At 34.8% G+C, this 21,189-nt stretch overlaps 1 protein-coding gene across 2 annotated transcripts in view; it reads right to left on the reverse strand.

Annotated features, from left to right (window-relative positions):
* Positions 1 to 6,873: 6,873 nt before the first annotated feature.
* TBCA (tubulin folding cofactor A) overlaps positions 6,874 to 21,189 on the reverse strand; it is a 102,044-nt gene continuing 87,728 nt past the window's right edge. The window contains exons 3-4 of one of the 2 annotated variants that reach the window (XM_065874936.1): positions 9,300 to 9,386; positions 6,874 to 7,139 (exon numbers count right to left, since the gene is read on the reverse strand). In XM_065874936.1, coding sequence (XP_065731008.1) covers positions 7,059 to 7,139; positions 9,300 to 9,386 — 168 coding nt within the window. In that variant the 3' untranslated portion in view covers positions 6,874 to 7,058. The remainder of the gene's footprint in view (positions 7,140 to 9,299; positions 9,387 to 21,189) is intronic. The other variant, XM_065874937.1, reaches the window with a different exon arrangement.

Below are 21,189 nucleotides of genomic sequence, written 5' to 3' on the forward strand. Positions count from 1 at the left end.
ATATTCAGAAGAGAGCAACCCCTAACTGGAATTAACCTGAACACTAAACTATGTTCTGCCAAGGGTCTGGAGGGAGGGGAGGGTGGAGGAATCAGTGCAGTGGTGTCAGCTGCCCTGCGAGGCTGAGCTAATTCTCTGGAGAGTAGGCCACAGACATCCCAAGGCCAACCCAAGGCTGAGTGACCACGTTTAGGATACTCACACCTTAAATCTTTAAAAAGGAGGCCACCGGTGAGAGCACCTAGAGAGGCCCTGCTTTACATCTCCTCGGGGCTTTCTGATGGGGAAGGGAGGCTGTGGGGCTGACAGCCACATCCCTCAGTGGGAAGGAGAAGACGCCAGCTGTGCTCTTCTCCCTGGAATCTTCCCAGCTGGGGGCGCTGTTAGCAGCCTGCTGGGAGATCTGCACACTTGGGAAGTCCGGGGAGAAGCTGGTTTGCTTCGTATGACTCAGTCTCTACAGAACAACATCTTTAAACAATACTAATTAAAACATGTCACTCCCTGGGTTAAAATCTTGGTGAACTCTCGTTAGAATAAAACCTTAATTTCTTTCCTTAGCTTACAAAGCCCCACAAGTTTTTCTACTACTTTCCCCATCACTCACTTGGCTCCTGCCCCACTAGTTCTTTTCTTAGAATACACCTAGCACCTTTTTGTCTTGGGTTTCACACTAGTTGTTCCTTTTTGCTTGGAATATGATTTTCTGATACAGAGCTCAGCTCAAATGTCACCTCTCAGGAAGCCCTCCCTGATCACCCAATTGTTCTCTAGCACATCATTTAATGTTAATTCTATGCACAGAACACATTACTGCTATTTTCTTGTTTACTTATTGTCAGTATCCATGAGTTGTATGCTCCTCAAGAGAAGAGATCTTTGTCTGTCTTGCTCACCATGGCATCCTAGCTTCAAAATAGTGCCTAATAGTACAGGCTCAAGAAGTGCTTGTTACGTAAGTTTAATTCTTTAATCTATTTAAGCTGTATTTTGTTGTGTGGAATGAGATAGAAATCAATTTTAATTTTTCTCAGACTTTCTTAATTCCATATATATATTATCCATCCTTTTACCACTAACTCGAGATGCCACCTCTATCAGGTACTTATGTATTGATACACATACTTAGGGTGGGTTTGGGTTTTCTAGTATATTCTACTGACTGACAGTTTAATGTAGATTTTTTTTTCTTTTTTTTTTTTTACGGTACGCGGGCCTCTCACTGCTGTGGCCTCTCCCATTGTGGAGCACAGGCTCCGGACGCGCAGGTTCAGCGGCCATGGCTCACGGGCCCAGCCGCTCCGCGGTATGTGGGATCTTCCCGGACCGGGGAACGAACCCGTGTCCCCTGCATCGGCAGGCGAACTCTCAACCACTGCGCCACCAGGGAAGCCCCTGACTGACAGTTTAATAGTGTGCTGATTTCACTGTTTTAAATGCAGTAATTTTAAGTTTCAATATCCAACTGCACTACCTGCTACACTTATCCCCTCTACCCCTTAGCAATTCTCAATTTTCAAGATTTTCTTGCATAGTCTCACCATTTATTTTTCTCTATTTTGATAATTGTGACATTACATTTATATATTAATTTGTGGAGAATTGCAATCTTTAAAATGTTCTCACCAACAGCGTATTAGATTGTCTATTTCCCTATACTCTTAATTAAAAATTCTGTTAATCTATTAGTTTCACCAATTTTTTTTCTTTTTATATTAAAATTTTTGACTCTGTTGAAATTTACTTTGGTGTGAGAGGTGAAATAGAAATCCAGCTTTATTTTTCCTTCAAATGATTAGCTGGTTATCCCAATACGATTTATTGAATAATCTATCTTTCTGATAAGTCTGAAATATCCTTTATCATATACTAAATATATATATATATATATATATATATATATATATATATTTGGGCTTGCTTCTGGACTCTATTCTCTTTGATTTTCTATTTTTTACCATACATTTAATTTTCACAACTTGATAAATTTTAATATTGAGCAGAGCTAGTTTTTAGTTTTCCCTCATTACTATTTTTTCATATCCCCCTCCCAGATATTCTTTCCTGTTAAAATTTTTTAAAATTGCAGTTTAGGATCATTTCCTAACATTCCCCTCCTCTCTCCAAACCATGTTGTATTTTATTTCATTGAATTTATAGATGGACATATGGAGAAACCTCATTTTGACAATATCAACTTTCCATATGTAGTACAAGTCATTTCTTAAAATGTCATCTTCTATTACTCTTCTTAGGGATTTATTTTTCCATTATGTTTAGTTATTGCTGGCATATAGAAAAGCTTTTGGGTTCTATGTATTTATTTTTTAAGACTGCTGTAACAAGGTACCACAAACTAAGTGCCTTAACAGAATTTATTATCTCATAGTTCTGGAGGCTAGAAGTCTGAATCAAGCTGTTGGTAGAGCCATACTCTCTCCAGGAATCTAAGGGAGATTCCATGCCTTTCTCATATCTTCTGGTGCCACCTTGCTATTCCTTGGCTTGCAGCTGCATAACTCCACCCTCTGCCTATGTTGTCATGTGGCCTTCTCGCTGTTTCTTAAAGCTATCTTATTAGCACATCGGTCATACTAGATTAAGGGCCTACCTTACTCACTAGTGTGACCTCATCTTAACTGATGAAATCTGCAAGGACCCTATTTCCAAATAAGGTCATATTCTGAGGTACTGGGGGTTAGGATTTCAACGTATCTTTTTGGAGCACATAATTCAACCCATTACAGTTTTACATATTCATTTTGCAGCTACCCACTTTAATTTCCTCAATGCTTCTAATTATTTTACAGATCACGTCCTTGTGTCTTCCTGGTATCAATACATATCAACTTCATATCATGTAAATAATGCCTCTTTTCCAATTTATTTATTTCATCCTTTTATCTAAGCTCATTGGCTAGTACTTTATCATACCTAGTCAACAGGTATTCATCTTTTAAAAATCCCATTCATTCGCACTTATTCTTATGTGAACTCTGTGTTTTCATCCTTTATCTTTTGTACTAGGAATTTTTTCTTATTAATTTGAAAAGTCTTTTTGAGCATTAAAAATATTAATCTTTGGTGACATAGATTACCCCCAAGACTTTGAAAGCACCTTGTCACCTACCCAACAGTCAACACAAAGCACAAAAAATATAAGGGTGTAGATCTACTGTAACATAAATTAAAAATAGCTTTCTGTGCAACAGTCTAACACATGAACAAATACCTCTCACAAGAGCAGTAAGACTAATAGTGAAGTGCAATGTAGAAGCACTTGAAAATTTCAAGTACTCTAGTACTTAAAACTTGTTTCATACTGCACCATTCCTAAACCATTCAATTTCTTTCCAGTTAAAGCACTCAAACGAGTCTCAAGGACTAAATTATCTGATTAACCCTTTAATGTCAAATGCTTCACAGCTCTTGCTCACATACTATCAAGTTTACACTGACATTTAAAGGCCCCAATTCACCATCAAGGAAAGGATTAATCTGTCCTTGGTTTATTTAAATGACCAAATAATAAGATTAAAGCGATAACCAGCTGTAGGATATGTCCTTATTAAATTTGATAGGATTTTTTAAAAGCCAAGTAATGTAATGAAGTTTGCAAAGTAATTTAGATTAACCAGGTTTGACTGCTCAATTTGGAAGTGATTCAGGTACAGGCATAGAGACAATTTTTAAATATAAGGCTTTGATTGTTCCTCACCAGAAATTCAAGAAGAGTGAAATGAACATTTCAATATATTGCTATAACCAGCTTTCATTACTCATAAACACGTGCTTATCACTTTTTTTTTTTAATCCTCCCAAGTAGCTGTTTACATGACTTATCCAGATGGTACAAAATAGGATAAAGGAAGGACAATCTAGTTCTTGAGATGTTAATACTCATCCAAAATGTGAATGTCCCAAAAACACAGCCAGAAAGCTCCAGGACTTTGGGAGAGTACTTTGATTTACTAGGACTGAATCCCTATTAGACATGTCCAAGTGAAAATGCTGAAACTTGGGAATCCTCTCAATGGCATTAAAATCAGCCTGGATTTGGTCACTTTACTCATTCCATATGTTATGTCTGTTTATCCTATGTACATTCTTACTTACTTAGAAATGATGTGACCTTTGCTATACAAAGAAACACAGAAAAATTAGGGTTTACTACTTGATTCTGCCACTTGTCTTCGTTTTGCCTGTCTAATCTATGGATGCCATTGTATTGGTCTGCACAAGGACTAAGGGCACCTAACAAATGTTGAATAATTACATATTACCATGGCGCTTCATGCCCGCAATGTGTGTAAATTTGCACACATTCACTGAGACAACTGCTCTGAGACCTAAGAAGTTGATAGCTATATATCAAAGAAGTTTATATATATCTGTATCTATATGGTATATATATCTATATAAAATGAGTTTATATATATGAGAATAATATATAAATTTTATAAATATTACTTTAATTATTATATTAATATAGTGTTTTTCACAACCCAATAGCAGGTGGTCATGATCAGATGAAAGAGAACAGAAAACATCTGAGGAATTGTACATATTAAGGATGCTTTTTATTTTATGTATATATGGACCCCCATATATATATGCACTGGGTCACAATCAAAAATGTGTTTCTTATTGTGCTTTGTGGTCAAAAGATTGAAAAGCATTGTATTAAATGTATTTTGTTTGTGATGAGATGGAATCCTTCACAGCATTCTTTGTCTCACTCTAGAAGTTAGACATGTTTTTGCTTTTCACTTATTCTACAAATGTTAATTGAGCAACTGCTGTATGTTAATGGGGGTCAGGTATTGGTACAGGGAGAAAAAGGGCAACATTACTTTAGGGAATTTCTACTTATTGTTACACAATGTAAGGTTCTAAATAAAAGCTTAAAAACAAATTAATGCTAAATTGATTATAACTGTTCTTAATGTGCCTCTTGGCCACAAAAACAAGTGGAATGTGTCAAAATTCTCAGGAATAAGCCTTCCCAGAATGTTAAGCTTCTTGCTGCTTCGCATCAATACCTGGAGAGAGCCAGTATAAAATCTATAGTAGTTGAGATAGGAATTCTCTAACGATATATTTCTTTTCATCTACCTTGTTGATTTCTTCTTTATTAGGCGTTTTGGCAAGCCAATAATTTTTTCAGTAACCAAGATCTGGGTCATGGCTGCAAAACTTACCCTTCAGTATTACTCTTCTCAGGAGGGAGATATGTTCTCTTCAAGTTTTAACTGATAAGGAAACCATTTGCTATGAATATATATGATATTTGTGTATTTGGCAGAAGGATGAAATGAGACATTTTACATTAAAATAATAAAATATTTAAAAACTCAATATGCCAAAAACAAAAAAATAAGCCCCAAACCAGAAAAGGCCCACCTGTTCTGTTCTTAATACCAACCACACAATAATCTAAATCTGAAGAGTTCAAATCTCCTGGTATTCAAATCTCTAATAGTGAACCTTAGTATAAAATTTTACATTGTAATTATAATTTTTATTTCATTTGTCCCCTCTTCTACCTCAAATACTTTAAAAATGGCATGTAATATGTTTTATTTTTTTAACATCTTTATTGGAGTATAATTGGTTTACAATGGTGTGTTAGTTTCTGTTATATAACAAACTGAATCAGCTATACATATACATATATCCCCATATCTCCTCCCTTCTCCGTCTCCCTCCCACCCTCCCTATCCTTTTAATATGTTTTTAAATGATGACATTTCAATTTAGAAATGCTTCAGATATGTTATTCTCTGATGAAGTAATTTTCTGAATGTGTAAGTTTTATTTTATAAATGATACTTTCTGTGCTTTAAAACAGAGTAGCCTTCAGAAATAACATTGGGAAAGAATAGTATTATTTTTCTCTTTGATCTTTTTGACAGATTCAAGAAATGTTATAGTTTCTAGCGATCATCTGCAATTTCCAAAATCAGACCCACCATACTACAAGTATGTATTTTATAGCAGCAAAAATTCAAGTTCTCTTATTTTTTCAATTATGAGCTTTAAAGTTTAAATGTTGTTATTACTAGTTTGGTTCATTAGATCATGGCTCATGTTAGGTAGGTGACATAAGGCTCATATACATTTTCTAGAAATATAAGAAAAGTAAAGTTGTCATTTATTTTTGGGAAATAAACTCAAATGATTAGGTTATGGATTTACAGTAGTACTGGGAAAAAGCTTTGTGATGCAACAATACCCTTTTTTCTTGTCAATCAAGACAATCCAGGTTTGGCTATGGCCAGTGCATGCTATAGCTGACTTGTATCTCCCCAGCTCTGTTTGGCTGATGTCACGTTAGTCACTTGAAATCAGTCACAGTGGGAGTATTTACACTATAGAAATCAGCAAAAGCTACAAACCAGAGGTTCCCTTCCCATTTTGAAAAGCCACTAAACATTTCCCAGCATACCACTGGCAACAGCCATTATTCCTTTAAAATACAATTCAATTCTTTATTGTTCATAAGAATCTTATTCTTGAAGATCTAAATGGTTGGTCTTTTCTGTATAAATCTGACTTTCTGTAAAAAGATTTATATGTTTCTCATTAGTTCATAGTGATGGAAATGTTGGACTTTCACTGTGAAGAAATAAATATGTAAGGCGGTATCCACAGAGAGGTTCTTACTCTCTTACCTGGGAGTTGTATCCTCCTCAGAATAAAATTTCAAAATTTGGATTTTTATCTTAAAAAAAAGTAACCTATTTTTAACTTAATCCACGCTTAAGCAGCAAAATATCTAGACTTTAAATAGGACCTAACAGATTTTAATTCTCTGTCAAAAATGGCTATGACTTAATGATAAAAGGTTCATTAAAATACGCTGTAAAGTACGAAAGAAGCAATTTTATTAGATGAACTCATTTATTTGACACATTAAATCAGGCAAAGAAAAACATGCACTGCATAAAAAGAATCACATTCTCATACTACTTGGACACATAGCAGTGGTCAAAAATAATGAATTGTGGAATGGATCCCAGGACTTAATGCAAAAAAACACCCTGTATAGAAAACCTTCAGGCTTCTAACTTCACTGAATCCAGTACTAAACGTGCCTCCTTATATTCCTCAGCTTCTCCCAAGTCTTTTTCAGTCTCCTGAAATTAAATATAATAAAAATTAGGTTTATCCTTCTCGAACTTCAGTACTTTAATTACTCAAATATTAAAAACCATCAACATAAGCAGCTCAAAAATTAAAACAAAAAGGATGCCAAGCCTCACCTAAATATAGTATAATTCCACAGATTTCTGAAGAACAATTCTGTTCTTTCATTACAGGTAAGGGAAGAAATAACAGGTTTGGTTTTGTTTCATTGTATATACTCATACAATAAGTGAAAAACATGGTCATCTAAAGGTACTGGCATTAAGTAATTAAATTAAAACCTCAGAAAAAATTTTAAAACACTGCATTCTCACTTTGTCAACACATCACCATACAAATGGAGTTATTATTAGTAACGCACTACAAGTAAAAAATTATTTACTAGTGTGTTACATATATAATGACATTCAGACCAAAATAATCCTCCAACTACTCACAATGACAAAGGCGGCTACTGGTGTCACACCAAAGTTAAGTACAATCTTTGAATCAGAAAAGTGAACTGTCTGCTTGGTATTGAGTATTATATACACTACTACAAAGAAACAGCCTGACAGCTTTCATTTTCTGATAAAAGGCTCAATTAAAGATTGAGTCTTTCCTTGGTATTTTACACAGCAAACTTTTACTAACATATTGTAACAGTAACAGAGAAATGAAATAATATCATCTAAGTTACTGTGCATAGCAAATTTTGATTTTTTAATAAATAAAGCGATAGCAATTCAAGGCAATAAAAGATGGATATATACAAAGTTACAGGGCAGAGGGAATAAAGTGTGTGTATATGTATTTAATATGAAATTTTAAAGCAAAAAAGACTGAGGATTTGCTTAATTCAGACTACAAGGAAGAATTTCTGAAACTTCTGTATTACACCTAAACTATGTCTTTGTTCTCTGTCAGAAAATATAAGCTCTTCGAGGGTACAGACGCTGCTGAATATATCCTCACACACAAATATATCATCCAAAGACAATAATATTTTTTTCAAGCAGTTTCTATTACTTTCTCAGCTACTACATTCATGAGAGAAAAAAGCATTTCAGTTTTCAGGAAATACAAATGATGCTTTTGTTTTGGGTAATATTTTAATAGAGTAATTATTTCCTGCTTTCATCTATCTTTTATTTCATCTGTCTTTTAACCATATCTTCATTTTTGGCTTTAAAGAGAGTTTTCCTGCCTTTAAAAGGTTCCTATAGATAAATATGAGTTCTGTGTCAAAAGTAAAGTAAAATGTAAGTATTTCTCTCTGCTTTTCTACAGATTTAGTCCTAATATTATTTTGGTGGGAAAACAAATCTCACTCTCTTTCCAAGAATACATATACATGATCATACTGAAAAAGCCTCACACTACTTTTGTTATATAGGGAAAACTATGAATCAGGAGACAGCTATGTAGCTGGTAATTAATATTAGCTCAAGAACTAGAAACATAAAATGAGGTTAATAAAGGAAATGATAGAATTCATCAAATTATCATCAAACAGCAATAATAATCGGCTGGTATATAGTGTTATGCTTTTATCTCTATTAAGAAATAAAAAAGATGACTTTGCATTTTTCTTAGAACGCTTTTTAAAATGATTCTGCCACTGTATCACAAGACATTTATACCAGCAAGTATGATAAGAGTGTTATACAGCTCCAAGTTAATATGAGAGGACTGCCTAAATATTACTGTACAGGGTTTTCTTTACTCTCTCAAATCGATTTAGGTTTGAATTGGAAAGAATTCCAAATCCTTTTTAAAACAGCCCAAATTCATTTGAAACATTTGGATCTTTTAAAATTTCAAACAGACTACTCACCTTTAATGTGTCAAAAAAGATCTTTATGTGTGAAAACCAAATCATTCAAGATATTGCTGGACAGTATTAGTACTATGAATACCTACCATGATAACTCAAATATATTTAATTAATTAAGTTTAAATAAATAAACACGTTAGACACAGTACTTTTACTGGAGGTATAACTTAAAACACCACTTAAACTCCATTAATTATTTAAAAATAAACTGGTACACTGAGCAAGTAAACAAAATGTCACCAACTAGCTTTCAGTGTTAAACATTTAAAATTTTGGCCTTTTGTGTATTAGACTGAAAAAAAATTGAAACATAAGACAGATAAGTATTACTTACTAATAACTGCAGAAGATCAGTATATGCAGCTTCCAACCTGCGCTGGCAATCTGGGATCATCATCCGGGACTCTTGCAGGATCTCTGCCTATAATGAGAATCTCTGTGAGACATGCAGAAATGGTAGAACTTACGCATTTAGCTCATACCTCTGAAAATATATAAAATGATTTAGAGGAATCAGAAAAAAATTACTGTTATGTTAAATTGTTCAATATTTTAATTTTAATTGTGTTTATTATAAGTTAGAAAGAATGACTATCATAATGTAAAATATACAAAGTACAAGTTTTACATCTAAACCTTTGCGGTAATCACCCTCTCATGCTAAGCAAAAATTAACTCAAAAAGCTTTTCATAGAGCATTTATTTAAAAAGGCTATTTAAAATAAACTATTTCTCCTGCTGTCACAAAGCACCTTTATCCAAAATGGGATCAGCTGGTTATATAAATATCTCCTGCATCTTTTGAGTAATAAGGAAAAACAGTGTTCAGATAATATCACACGGAGATAATTACTGCATGAAAAAAGTTATTGAGTTATTGATCACATCGTGTGCACACTGCAGGAGGTTCTCACTGAAAGACAGAGGTAAAGAAAAATGAAAAGCAAAGACCAGCAGGCTCATATTTTTGATGCTTATCATGCATAAAAAGTTATTACTTATCCTTGTGCTTCATTTTAGGAGAGAGATTATTCTCCCCATGCAGTTTGATCCAAATTACCAACCTGGCACCCCTCTGAATGTGAACTTCTACTTCTGTCTATTCCTCCTGAAGACAGACACTACAGTATTAAAAACAGGAATCTTTATTTTGGAGGATATTTCTAGACTTAAAAATCCATCGTTTGAAGAAGGACTGTAACATATCAAATCATAGAAAAAGAAAAAAAATCAAAGAGATGACTGGGAAACCCAATCAATAAGAGGGGTAAATACATTAGTGTCAGATGTCAGACCTCAAATAAGTCTACTTCCTAAGGAAGTAGGAAGCTTTATTTCCTTAAACTAGTCTCAGAAAGAAACACAGTGATCATTAAAACATTTATTTCCAAAAAGTAATGTTTGGTCAAACACCTTTGGTTAAATGAGTACAAAATCTAAACTTTAACCTAGAAGCTTTATTACCTAGCTCACATAAAAACAAAAGACATAATTTAATGGTAATCATACTACATTCTAATAGAAACTTTAATAAATCCCATTACCTCTTCCTTTTCCCAAAAGTTTTGTCACAGTTCACAATGTAAATAAAAATCAAAATTATAATATACAAGGATGCTCTCTAGCCACATCTCTTTTCTCAGGTGAAATCTATTGCTGAACTTGTAATTCTTTTACTAATAAGGCACATGTTGAAAATTTCAAACACAGGATCATGACTTTATTTTACAGCTATTCATCCTATGCCTAAATATTCAATCATTGCCACTAATTTATTTTTGTGTAACTGGTTAGTTTGAATACATGTGAAAAATCAGTGACAGGGACGTTTCATTGGGTAAGCGATTCATATTTCCTCCCCTATGGACGTCACTTGAAAATAGCTTATAGGAATTAAACAAGATGAAATGAATATAAAGAATTTGGTCAAACACATGATAAGCCAAAATGTACACTTGTAAAATTTGTTAGGCAAGCTTTAGTGTTGTCACTGAAATGAACTTTAAACAATGATGTCCAAAGTAATTTCTAGTCATTATTGTTCTATCCATTATTATAGAGCAAAACTCCTCAATTAGTCTATCAAAACAGGACTCTGACTTAAGTAGGGCTAAAGCTCCGTCTGTCCCATACACCAGCCTCATTTCATACAATAAGCTTACTATATATTTGCAGGATGCCAAGTATGGGGGATATAAAGACGAAAAAGAGGTCTCATCCTCCAATCCATACAGGAGAATAAACATGAAAATAAACACTTAACAATGCTTCAAGAAGATCATGCCACAGGGAGCCAAAGGCATACAGTACAGTGGTAACTATGATTTGGAATCCATAAACCACACCTTAATCAAGGCCATAAATCATATACTTTACCTTCCTACAATGAATTACAACTGTCAGGAATAATTTAAAAAGACAGTATATAAGGTGTGATTATACAGTAAAGACACCCTTCAAAATACCTGCATAAACTAAAAAAGTATTATCATTCAAAGTGTTCCCCTTGGGAAGGAGTCATTCGAATGAGTGGGGCCTCTGTTTAAAATATCTGGATAAACTGTCAGTTCATTCTAGTGCTTACTATGACAGGACTGAGGTTAAGTAAGAATCTTGGCACAGATATGCAGGTACAAGGAACTCAGGAGAACACAACAGGATGCAGTCCTACTGGTATCTTACTGTTTTTAAAACAAGTTATGATTTTTGGGGGGCAAGTTATTCAGGTAAAACTGATGTTGGGGGAGGCTTAGCAAGGCTCATTATAGCAATGAATAAACTACTGACCTAAAATATGATCAATTTTTTTTAATAATCAAAACATACATACAGCGGAAAGGAAAAGCCTTATTGGCAGATCTTTATTTTTTCAGAAAGAAGTGTGAAATAATCTAGCCAATGTCAAGTCCTTTTGGTACTGTTCAACTGGGATAAGGTTTCCAGCTTCTTTCGTGATCCAGATCATTCACCCAGGCCTGGCTATACCTATAATAATCTATAAACACTCTAATATTAGATACTGGCTGCTTCTGGAACCAATGGTAACTGCATTAGTTTATCAAACTGAGATTTAGATTAGTTCAGAGATTACTGGAACAATAGTTAAGTCTTTCCTTTTACATGGTGGCAAAATGGTAATGTGATAATAAACAAGTTAAGAAATCCATTTGATGAAAGAAAGAAAGAAAACAGTAACTATGTGAGGTGATGGATATGTTGAGTAGCTTGAACATGGTGAATATTTATTTCACAATGTATATGTATATCAAACCATCAAGCTACATACCTTAAATATATACAATTTTAATTATACCTCAATAAAGCTGGGGAAAAAAGATATAAAGATACTCTGAGAAATAGAGAATTATAAAGTCAGAAGAGACGTAAGTGGTCATCTAGTCCAGCCTCCTCAGTCTACAAATGATAAAGTTGAGTCCCAAAGTGATTAGCTAGTTAACAGGTGAGTTACAGTCCATGATTCTGATTTCAACTCTAGCATGTGAATTAGTGGTAGTGGCAGTCAGTAACCAAGACAGCTTCCAATGATCCTCACCGCCTTGTATTCCTGCCCTTGTGCAGTCACCTCCCACACTGAATTTGGTCTGGCACTGTGTGACCAACAGAATGTGGCAGAAATGGCATTCTGGGACTGAAGACCTGAAGCTGGGTCTTAAGAAGCCTTGTAGCTTCCACATGGGCCTCTTGGATTGATCACTTTTGGGAAACACTTCTCTTAGGACCCAGTCACCATGCCGTGAAGAAAAAAAGAAAAAGAAAGAAAGAAATTCATTTGACTTGTGTTTTGTGGTTACTGATGAATGGTTAAGGATGTAAGAAGAATTCTATGATTAAAAAATAATCTGGGCTCTAAGCCCTGACACATCAATAATTACTTAAATATGAATGGTCTAAATTTACTAGCTAAAAACCAGTCTACAAGAAACTCATTTCAAAATAATGAAATACAGGTTTAAAAAAAAGGATGGAAAAACAATACATCATGCAAACATTAAAAAAAGAGCAGTATTGGCTATATTAATATTGGATAAAATAGACTTAAGAGCAAAAAAATTATGAGGGGCACAGAGGGATATTAAAATGATCAATCCACCGGGGCTTCCCTGGTGGCGCGGTGGTTGAGAGTCCGCCTGCTGATGCAGGGGACACGGGTTCATGCCCCAGTCCGGGAAGATCCCACATGCTGCGGAGCGGCTGGGTCCATGAGCCATGGCTGCTGAGACTGCGCGTCCGGAGCCTGTGCTCCACAACGGAAGAGGCCACAACAGTGAGAGGCCCGCGTACCGCAAAAAAAAAAAAAAAAAAAAAAAAAAGATCAATCCACTAAGAAAACACAGTGATCCTAAATGTGTACACACTAAACAAAAGAGCTTCAAAATACATAAAACAAGAAATGATAACGCTAAAAGGAGAGACAAACAAATCCACAAATACAGCTGAGGATTTCAATACGCCACTCTTAGCAACTGACAGAGGTACTAGAGGAAAGAAATCAGCAAAGATATAAAAGAACTCAGTAACACCATCAACCAAAAGATCTAACTGACATTTACAGAACACTCTACCTATGAAAGATTAATACAAACACTTCTCAAGCACTCATGAAACATTCTCTGCAGTACACTATATCCTGGATCAAAACACAAAACAAACAAAAACCTCAACAAATTTAAAAGTATTGAAATAACACACAGAACATGTCTGACTATAATGGAATAAAATTAGAAATCAATAATAGAAAGATAGCAGGACTCAACACTTAGAAATTAAACATTCTTCTAAATAACTGATGGGTCAACAAGGAAGTCTCAAAGGGAACAGAGAAATACATAGATAAATGAAAATGAAAATACAACATGTCAACTTTTGTGAGATTCAGCTAAAGCAGGGCTGAGAGGGAAATTGAGAACACTAACTGCTTAGATTAGGAAAGAGGAAAGATCTCAAATTAAAAATCTAAGTTTTTCCTTCATGAACCTAGAAAAAGAAGAACAAAAGAAACCTAAAACAAGCAGAAGAAAGGAAAGAATAAATACACAATCAGAAATCAATGAAATTAAAAACAGGAAAAGAACAGAGGAAAAAAAAGCAGTGAAATGAAGAGCTTTATTTTGGAAAAACAATTGATAAACCTCTAGTTAAGACTGACAAATACAGAGTAAGAAGGCACAAATCACCAGTATCAGTAACAAAATACAGAATGTCAACACAGACCCCACAACCAACAAAAGGAGAAAAAATACTGAAAGTGATTTTATAATATTGTTCATAATGCTCATAAATTCAACCACTTAGAAGAAATGGGCCAATTCCTTGAAAACTACAAACCACCAAAACGCAACTGATAAACTGAACAGTTCTATAATTATTAAAGAAATTGGATCTGTAATTAAAAAGTTCTTGAAAAAGAACTCTTCAAGCCCAGATGCTTCCACTGGACAACCTTATCAAATATTTAAACACTTAACACCAATTTTACATAAATCTTTCAAGAAAAAAAAAAGAGAGAACACTTCCCAACCTAACAAATACAGTATAAAAAAAAGTAAACCGCAGACCATTATCTCCCATAAACTTAGATGTAAAAGTCCTCAACAAAATATTAGCAAATCTAATTCAGCAATTAAGAGAATTATACAAATAAAGTCAAAATGGATTAAAGACCTAAATGTAACGCCAGACACTATAAAACTCTTAGAGGAAAACACAGGCAGAACACTCTATGACATAAATCACAGCAAGATCTTTTTTGACCCACCTCCTAGAGAAATGGAAATAAAAACAAAAATAAACAAATGGGACCTAATGAAACTTAAAAGCTTTTGCACAGCAAAGGAAACCATAAACAAGACAAAAAGACAACCCTCAGAATGGGAGAAAATATATGCAAATGAAGCAACTGACAAAAGATTAATCTCCAAAATTTATAAGCAGCTCATGCAGCTCAGTATCAAAAAAACAAACAACCCAATCCAAAACTAGGCAGAAGAGCTAAATAGACATTTCTCCAAAGAAGATATATAGATTGCCAACAAACACATTAAAGGATGCTCAACATCACTAATCATTAGAGAAATGCAAATCAAAACTACAATGAGGTATCACCTCACACTGGTCAGAATGGCCATCATCAAAAAATCTACAAACAATAAATGCTGGAGAGGGTGTGGAGAAAAGGGAACTCTCTTGCACTGTTGCTGGGAATGTAAATTGATACAGCCACTATGGAGAACAGTACGGAGGTTCCTTAAAAAACTAAAAATAGAACTGCCATACGACCCAGCAATCCCACTACTGGGCATATACCCTGTGAAAACCATAATTCAAAAAGAGTCATGTACCAGGCTTCCCTGGTGGTGCAGTGGTTGGGAGCCCGCCTGCTGATGCAGGGGGCACACGTTCATGCCCCGGTCTGGGAGGATCCCACGTGCCGTGGAGCGGCTGGGCCCGTGAGCCATGGCCACTGGGCCTGTGCTCCGCAGTGGGAGAGGCCACAGCAGTGAGTGGCCCATGTACCGCAAAAAAAAAAAAAAAAAAAAGAGTCATGTACCACAATATTCATTGCAGCTCTATTTACAATAGCCAGGACATGGAAGCAACCTAAATGTCCATCTACAGATGAATGGATAAAGAAGATGTGGCACATATATACAACGGAATATTACTCAGCCATAAAAAGAAACAAAACTGAGTTATTTGTAGCGAGGTGGATGGATGTAGAGTCTGTCATACAGAGTGAAGTAAGTCAGAAAGAGAAAAACAAATACCGTATGCTAACATATATATATGGAATCTAAAAAAAAAGTGGTTCTGAAGAACCTAAGGGCAGGACAGGAATAAAGATGCAGATGTAGAGAATGGACTTGAGAACACAGGGAGGTGGAAGGGTAAGCTGGGACGAAGTGAGAGAGTGACATGGACATATATACACTACCAAATGTAAAATAGATAGCTAGTAGGAAGCAGCTGCATAGCACAGGGAGATCAGCTGGTGCTTTGTGACCACCTAGAGGGGTGGGATAGGGAGGGTGGGAGGGAGACGCAAGAGGGAGGGGATATGGGGATATATGTATATATATAGCTGATTCACTTTGTTATAATGCAGAAACTAACACACCATTGCAAAGCAATTATACTCCAATAAAGATGTTAAAAAAAAAGAGAATTATATAACACAATCAAGGCTGGTTCGATATTTGAAAATTAATCCATGTAATTCACAGTATCAACAGGCCAAAGAAGAAAAATCATGTGATCTTACGAAATGACACAGAAGAAGCATTTGACAAAATCCAACACCTATTCATGACAAAAATACTCAGCAAAACTGTGAATAGAGAAGAATTTCCTCAACTTGAAAAAGACCACCTACAAAACCCCTACAGCTAATATTTATGTAATGATAAAAAACTATCTCCCTAAGACTGGGAACAAGGTAAGGATGTCCACTCTGACCATTCCTATTCAACATAGCACTTTAAGTTCCAGCCAGTGCAACAAAGCAAGAAAAGAAATAAAAGACATACAGATTTAAAAGAAATAAAACTGTTCTTATTTGCAAATGACTTGCAAATGACATGACTGTCTATGTAGAAAATCAGAAGGAATCTACCAAAAACTCCCAGAACTCATATGCGAGGTCAGCAAGGTCACAGGTTGTAAGATCCACACACAAAAAATTGACTGCACTTTTATACCTAACAACAAATACAGCATGGGAAACTGAAACTAAAAACAATACCATTTACAATAGCTTCAAAGAAAATGAAATATTTAGGTTTAAATCTAACAAAACATGTACAGGATCTGTATGCTGAAAATTACAAAATACTTATGAAAGTCAGACCTAAATAAACTGGAGAGACTTACCATGTTCACTGATTGGAATACTCAACGTGGTAAAGATATCAAATCTCCCCAAGTTGATCTATATACGTTTAATGCAATTTCTATCAAAATCTTAGCAAAGTGTTTTACAGATACAGAAAAGCTTATTTTAAAATTTTTATGGAAAAGCCAAGAAACTAGAATAGGTAAAACAATTCTGAAAGAAAAGCAAAGCAACTGAGAGGGCTCAGTCTTCCGTGTTAAGGTTCACTATACAGCTATAGTAATCAAGATAGTGTGGTACTGGTAAAGGGTTAGACACATTAATGGACCAGAACGGAACCCCAAAATAGACCCACACAAATAAGTCCAACAGGTTTCTGACAAAGGTATGAAAGCATTTCAATGGAGGAAGGATAACCTTTTCAACAAATGCTGCTGGAACAACTGGGCACTCATAGGCAAAAAGATGAACCTTTAATTAAACCTCATACCTTACATAAAAATTAACTCAAAATCAATCAAAGCCTTGAATGTAAGACATAAAACCATACAACTTTTAGAAAAAAAGAGAAAATCTTCAGGACCTAGGTCTAGGCAAGGAGGCCTTAGACTTGAGGTCAAAAGTATGATTCACAAAAGGAAGCATTAGCTGTAAATAAGGTGTTCTCAAAGTTAAAAACTGTTGCTCAGTAAAAGATTGTGTTAAGAGGGTAAAAAGACAAATTAGAGACTAAAAGGAAATATTTGCAAACCACATATCCAACAAAGGGCGTTTATCTAGAAAATATTAAAAATTCTCAAAATTCAAAAAGTAAAAAAATAAAGTATCTATTTAGAAACTGGGCAGAAGACATGAACAGACATTTCACTGAAGAGGATATACAGACGGGCAATAAGCAAATGAGATGTTCAACACTATTAGCTATTAGGGAAATCCAAATTAAAAGCACAATCAGCTATCACTACACACTTATCATGTAGGTGATGGCTAAATGCTAAAATTAAAAACAGTGATAACACCAAATGCTGGTGAGGATGTGGAGAAGTCAAACCATTCAAACATCATTGGTAGGAATGTAAAATGGTACAGCCACTCGAAAAGAGTTTGGTAGTTTCTTTTAAAACAAAAAATGTACTAATATGACCCAGCAATTGCTTGGGCATTTATCCCAGAAAATGAAAACTTATGTTCATGTAAAAATTGAATATGAACGTTCATAACAGCTTTTTTTGTATCAACCAAAACCTGGAAACAATCCAAGTGTCTTTCGATGGTTAAAATGTGGTACATTCATCCCATGGAACACTACTCAGCAATAGTAAGGAACAAATTATTGATACACTCAATGACCTTGATGGACCTCAAGAAATTATTAAGTGGAAAAAGTCAATTTCAAAAGGTTACATACTGTGTGATTCCATTCCATGCTATATAACATTCTTTAAAGAGTGTTAATTATTTAGGATTTAAGGGGTGGAGAGGACAGGGGCTATAAAGAGATAGCAAAAGGCAGTCTTGTGATGGAATGGTTCTCCATCATGATCGTGTAGTAGTTACACATGCTACACATGCAATGGAATTGCATAGAATTATACACACACACAATGAGTACATGTATAACTAGTGAAATGTAAATAAGCTCTGTGGTGTACCAATGTCAGTTTCATGGTTTGGATACTGTAATATAATTATGCAAGATGCTACATTGTAAAAGGAATGGTAAAGGGTATATGAGACTTCCCTGAAAATTTTTTGCAACTCCCTGTGAGTCTGTAACAAAAAACAAAAAAAGCAAGTGTATAAATAGAACACCATTTATAAACCTGATTATATGTACCAAGATACAATAAAATTTTAGTTATTGATTAAAAAACTCTGGTGTTTCTTGCAGCCTTGTAAGAGACCCTTGGTCAAATTCCTCTTTGTAGACTGAAACCTCCTATTATTTTCCATATATTTAATGAAAAAATTGCCCCTTCAGTTTTAGGAAAAAGAAATATCAAATTGTGAACGTTAACTCATGTTTCAAGTAAATCACAAAAAATGTGGTGCAAAATTTCACAATACTGCAATTAGTAATAAATGTAAGGTTTTTGTGAGAAATCTTTGTTGAAAATTGAACCAGTTTGTCCTTTAATATTACTTCTGGAAGGTAAGAGATGCATCATGGCTTATGTAAAATAACTGAAATATGTTTGATTGTCATTATTACCAATCATTTCTGCTCCAGAATAGGCTTTAAAAAAAAAAACAAAAAAAGACGAGAATACCTTCACCAGTTGAGGGCAAAATCCTCTGTAATCATCCCTAATCGGGGGATGAGGATATTGGAGGAAAAGAGGAATATCATAAGCAGAAGGCTAAAATCAATATCGAGTCAACATTTGAATGCTGTGTTATAGAATAACACTTTGACTGGTATTTTGGCTTATTAGGGTCCTGAAACTTCTGCCTAGTTATTTATTTTAAAACAACAAAAATTAAGCCCAGTGCAAGAGAGAACAATTTTGGCAATCAATTTCAGGTAAGAAGTTTGACAGGGACCAAGAGACAGCATTGTATGTGTATGTTATAAAATATTAGGGCTCATTCAGAAGATCTAGGAAAGCCAGAGCAAAATGGAACCAAGTGAGAGAAAAGTCAAGGTAGTGTACAGTGACTGGGGGTGGCATTTAGCTCAGAAGAGGAGGAAATACAGGGAGAAGAGTAGAGAACCCACAAAATCTGGCACTTGGCTTCCATATTTTTTACGAGGGGCATCAGCAAATGTCATGAAACAATTCCTGACCTTACAGTAGTAGGCAATTAGGAAAAGAGCAGTGCTTCTGGCAATGCAACTCCCTTGCACATAAGAAAAAACATGTAAGGCTGGCCACCGCAAAGCTAAGCCAGGAAAAGGAATTGAGAAAAGCATGTAGGCTGGGCTAAAGACAAGGTTTCATGAGACCCTGAAACAAAACTGCAACTGAAAACTGTATACACTGCAGGTTCAGAATATCAGAAAACAAAACAATTTATTGTTCTGTAATTAGATATGGGTTGGTATTCTTGAATTTAAGTACTAGGCTGACTATGAATCTAGAAAATCATGTTATAAACCATGACCACTGTGACAAAAGAATTTTAACATGGTTGAGTTTAGAGAGGGTTTTTGAACAAAATTTTTCCCCTTTTACATCTGCATATGTAGTCAATGATATAACCAGTAAGTGGCTAATATCTTTATTTTTAAAAATTTTTTTATTTTTTAACATCTTTATTGGAGTATAATTGCTTTACAATGGTGTGTTAGTTTCTGCTGTACAACAAAGTGAATCATCTATACATATATCCCCATATCCCCTCCCTCTTGCGTCTCCCTCCCTCCCACCCTCCCCATCCCACCCCTCTAGGTGGTCACAAAGCACTGAGCTGATGTCCCTGTGGTTGCTTCCACTAGCTATCTATTTTACATTTGGTAGTGTATATATGTCCATGCCACTCTCTCACTTCTTCCCTGCTTACCCTCCCCCCCACCCCCATGTCCTCAAGTCCATTCTCTACGTCTGCGTCTTTACTCCTGTCCTACCCCTAGGTTCTTCAGAACTATTTTTTTTTTTTTAGATTCCATATATATGTGAGTGGCTAATATCTTTAAGTAACAATTAGAACACAGGATTCAATAAAGAGTTAATCCTTACCTATCAAGTAGTAATTTTACTGAAAGATAATCAATATATAAATACAAATGAAATAAAACAGATTCTGTGATAATCTGTTACATTATTTGTAGAATTTTATTTAGAAAGGAAACACATTCCCCATTCCAAGTAACTTACAACTCATATTCTAGCTATAGGACTATTTTAAAATACATTATTGGTGATGAAAAGAAAAAGGCAAAGAAAAAACTAAACAAGGTCACTAACTACACAAGTGGGAAAATAAACCAGATGGGGTCTAAGAAGGACCTATGTGAAATAAGTGATACACTACGTTATAATGTTTCTCACTAAATGTGGGAAAAAAATAGAGTACCTTGAAGTGAGAGAGATACAAAAATGATATGAATATTTATGGAAGTATATATTAAAAAAGCATTTAACATAAAGTTAAGAATCAAAAAGTTACATTCCATATGTAAATCCTTATGAAGGGCAGTTAGTTTACAAAAGTCAACATTTTGGGGGACGTACTATATCTGCACACCTATTTACAAATCTTCTCTCAATTTAAGAATATCTGACACACGAATGTCCTTTGTTAGATCATACATAGAGGAAGGGAGGCTCTCCTGGAAGCTCAAGAAAATAAGAAAGTTCTCTTCTTGTATAACCTGAAGAAGGAGACATTTCAAGTGCCACTGCATTCCTTGTGCACAACAGAAAGCAACTAC

The sequence above is a fragment of the Phocoena phocoena genome, chromosome 3 (genome assembly GCF_963924675.1).
Source record: "Phocoena phocoena chromosome 3, mPhoPho1.1, whole genome shotgun sequence".
NCBI classification, from domain to species: Eukaryota; Metazoa; Chordata; class Mammalia; order Artiodactyla; family Phocoenidae; genus Phocoena; species Phocoena phocoena.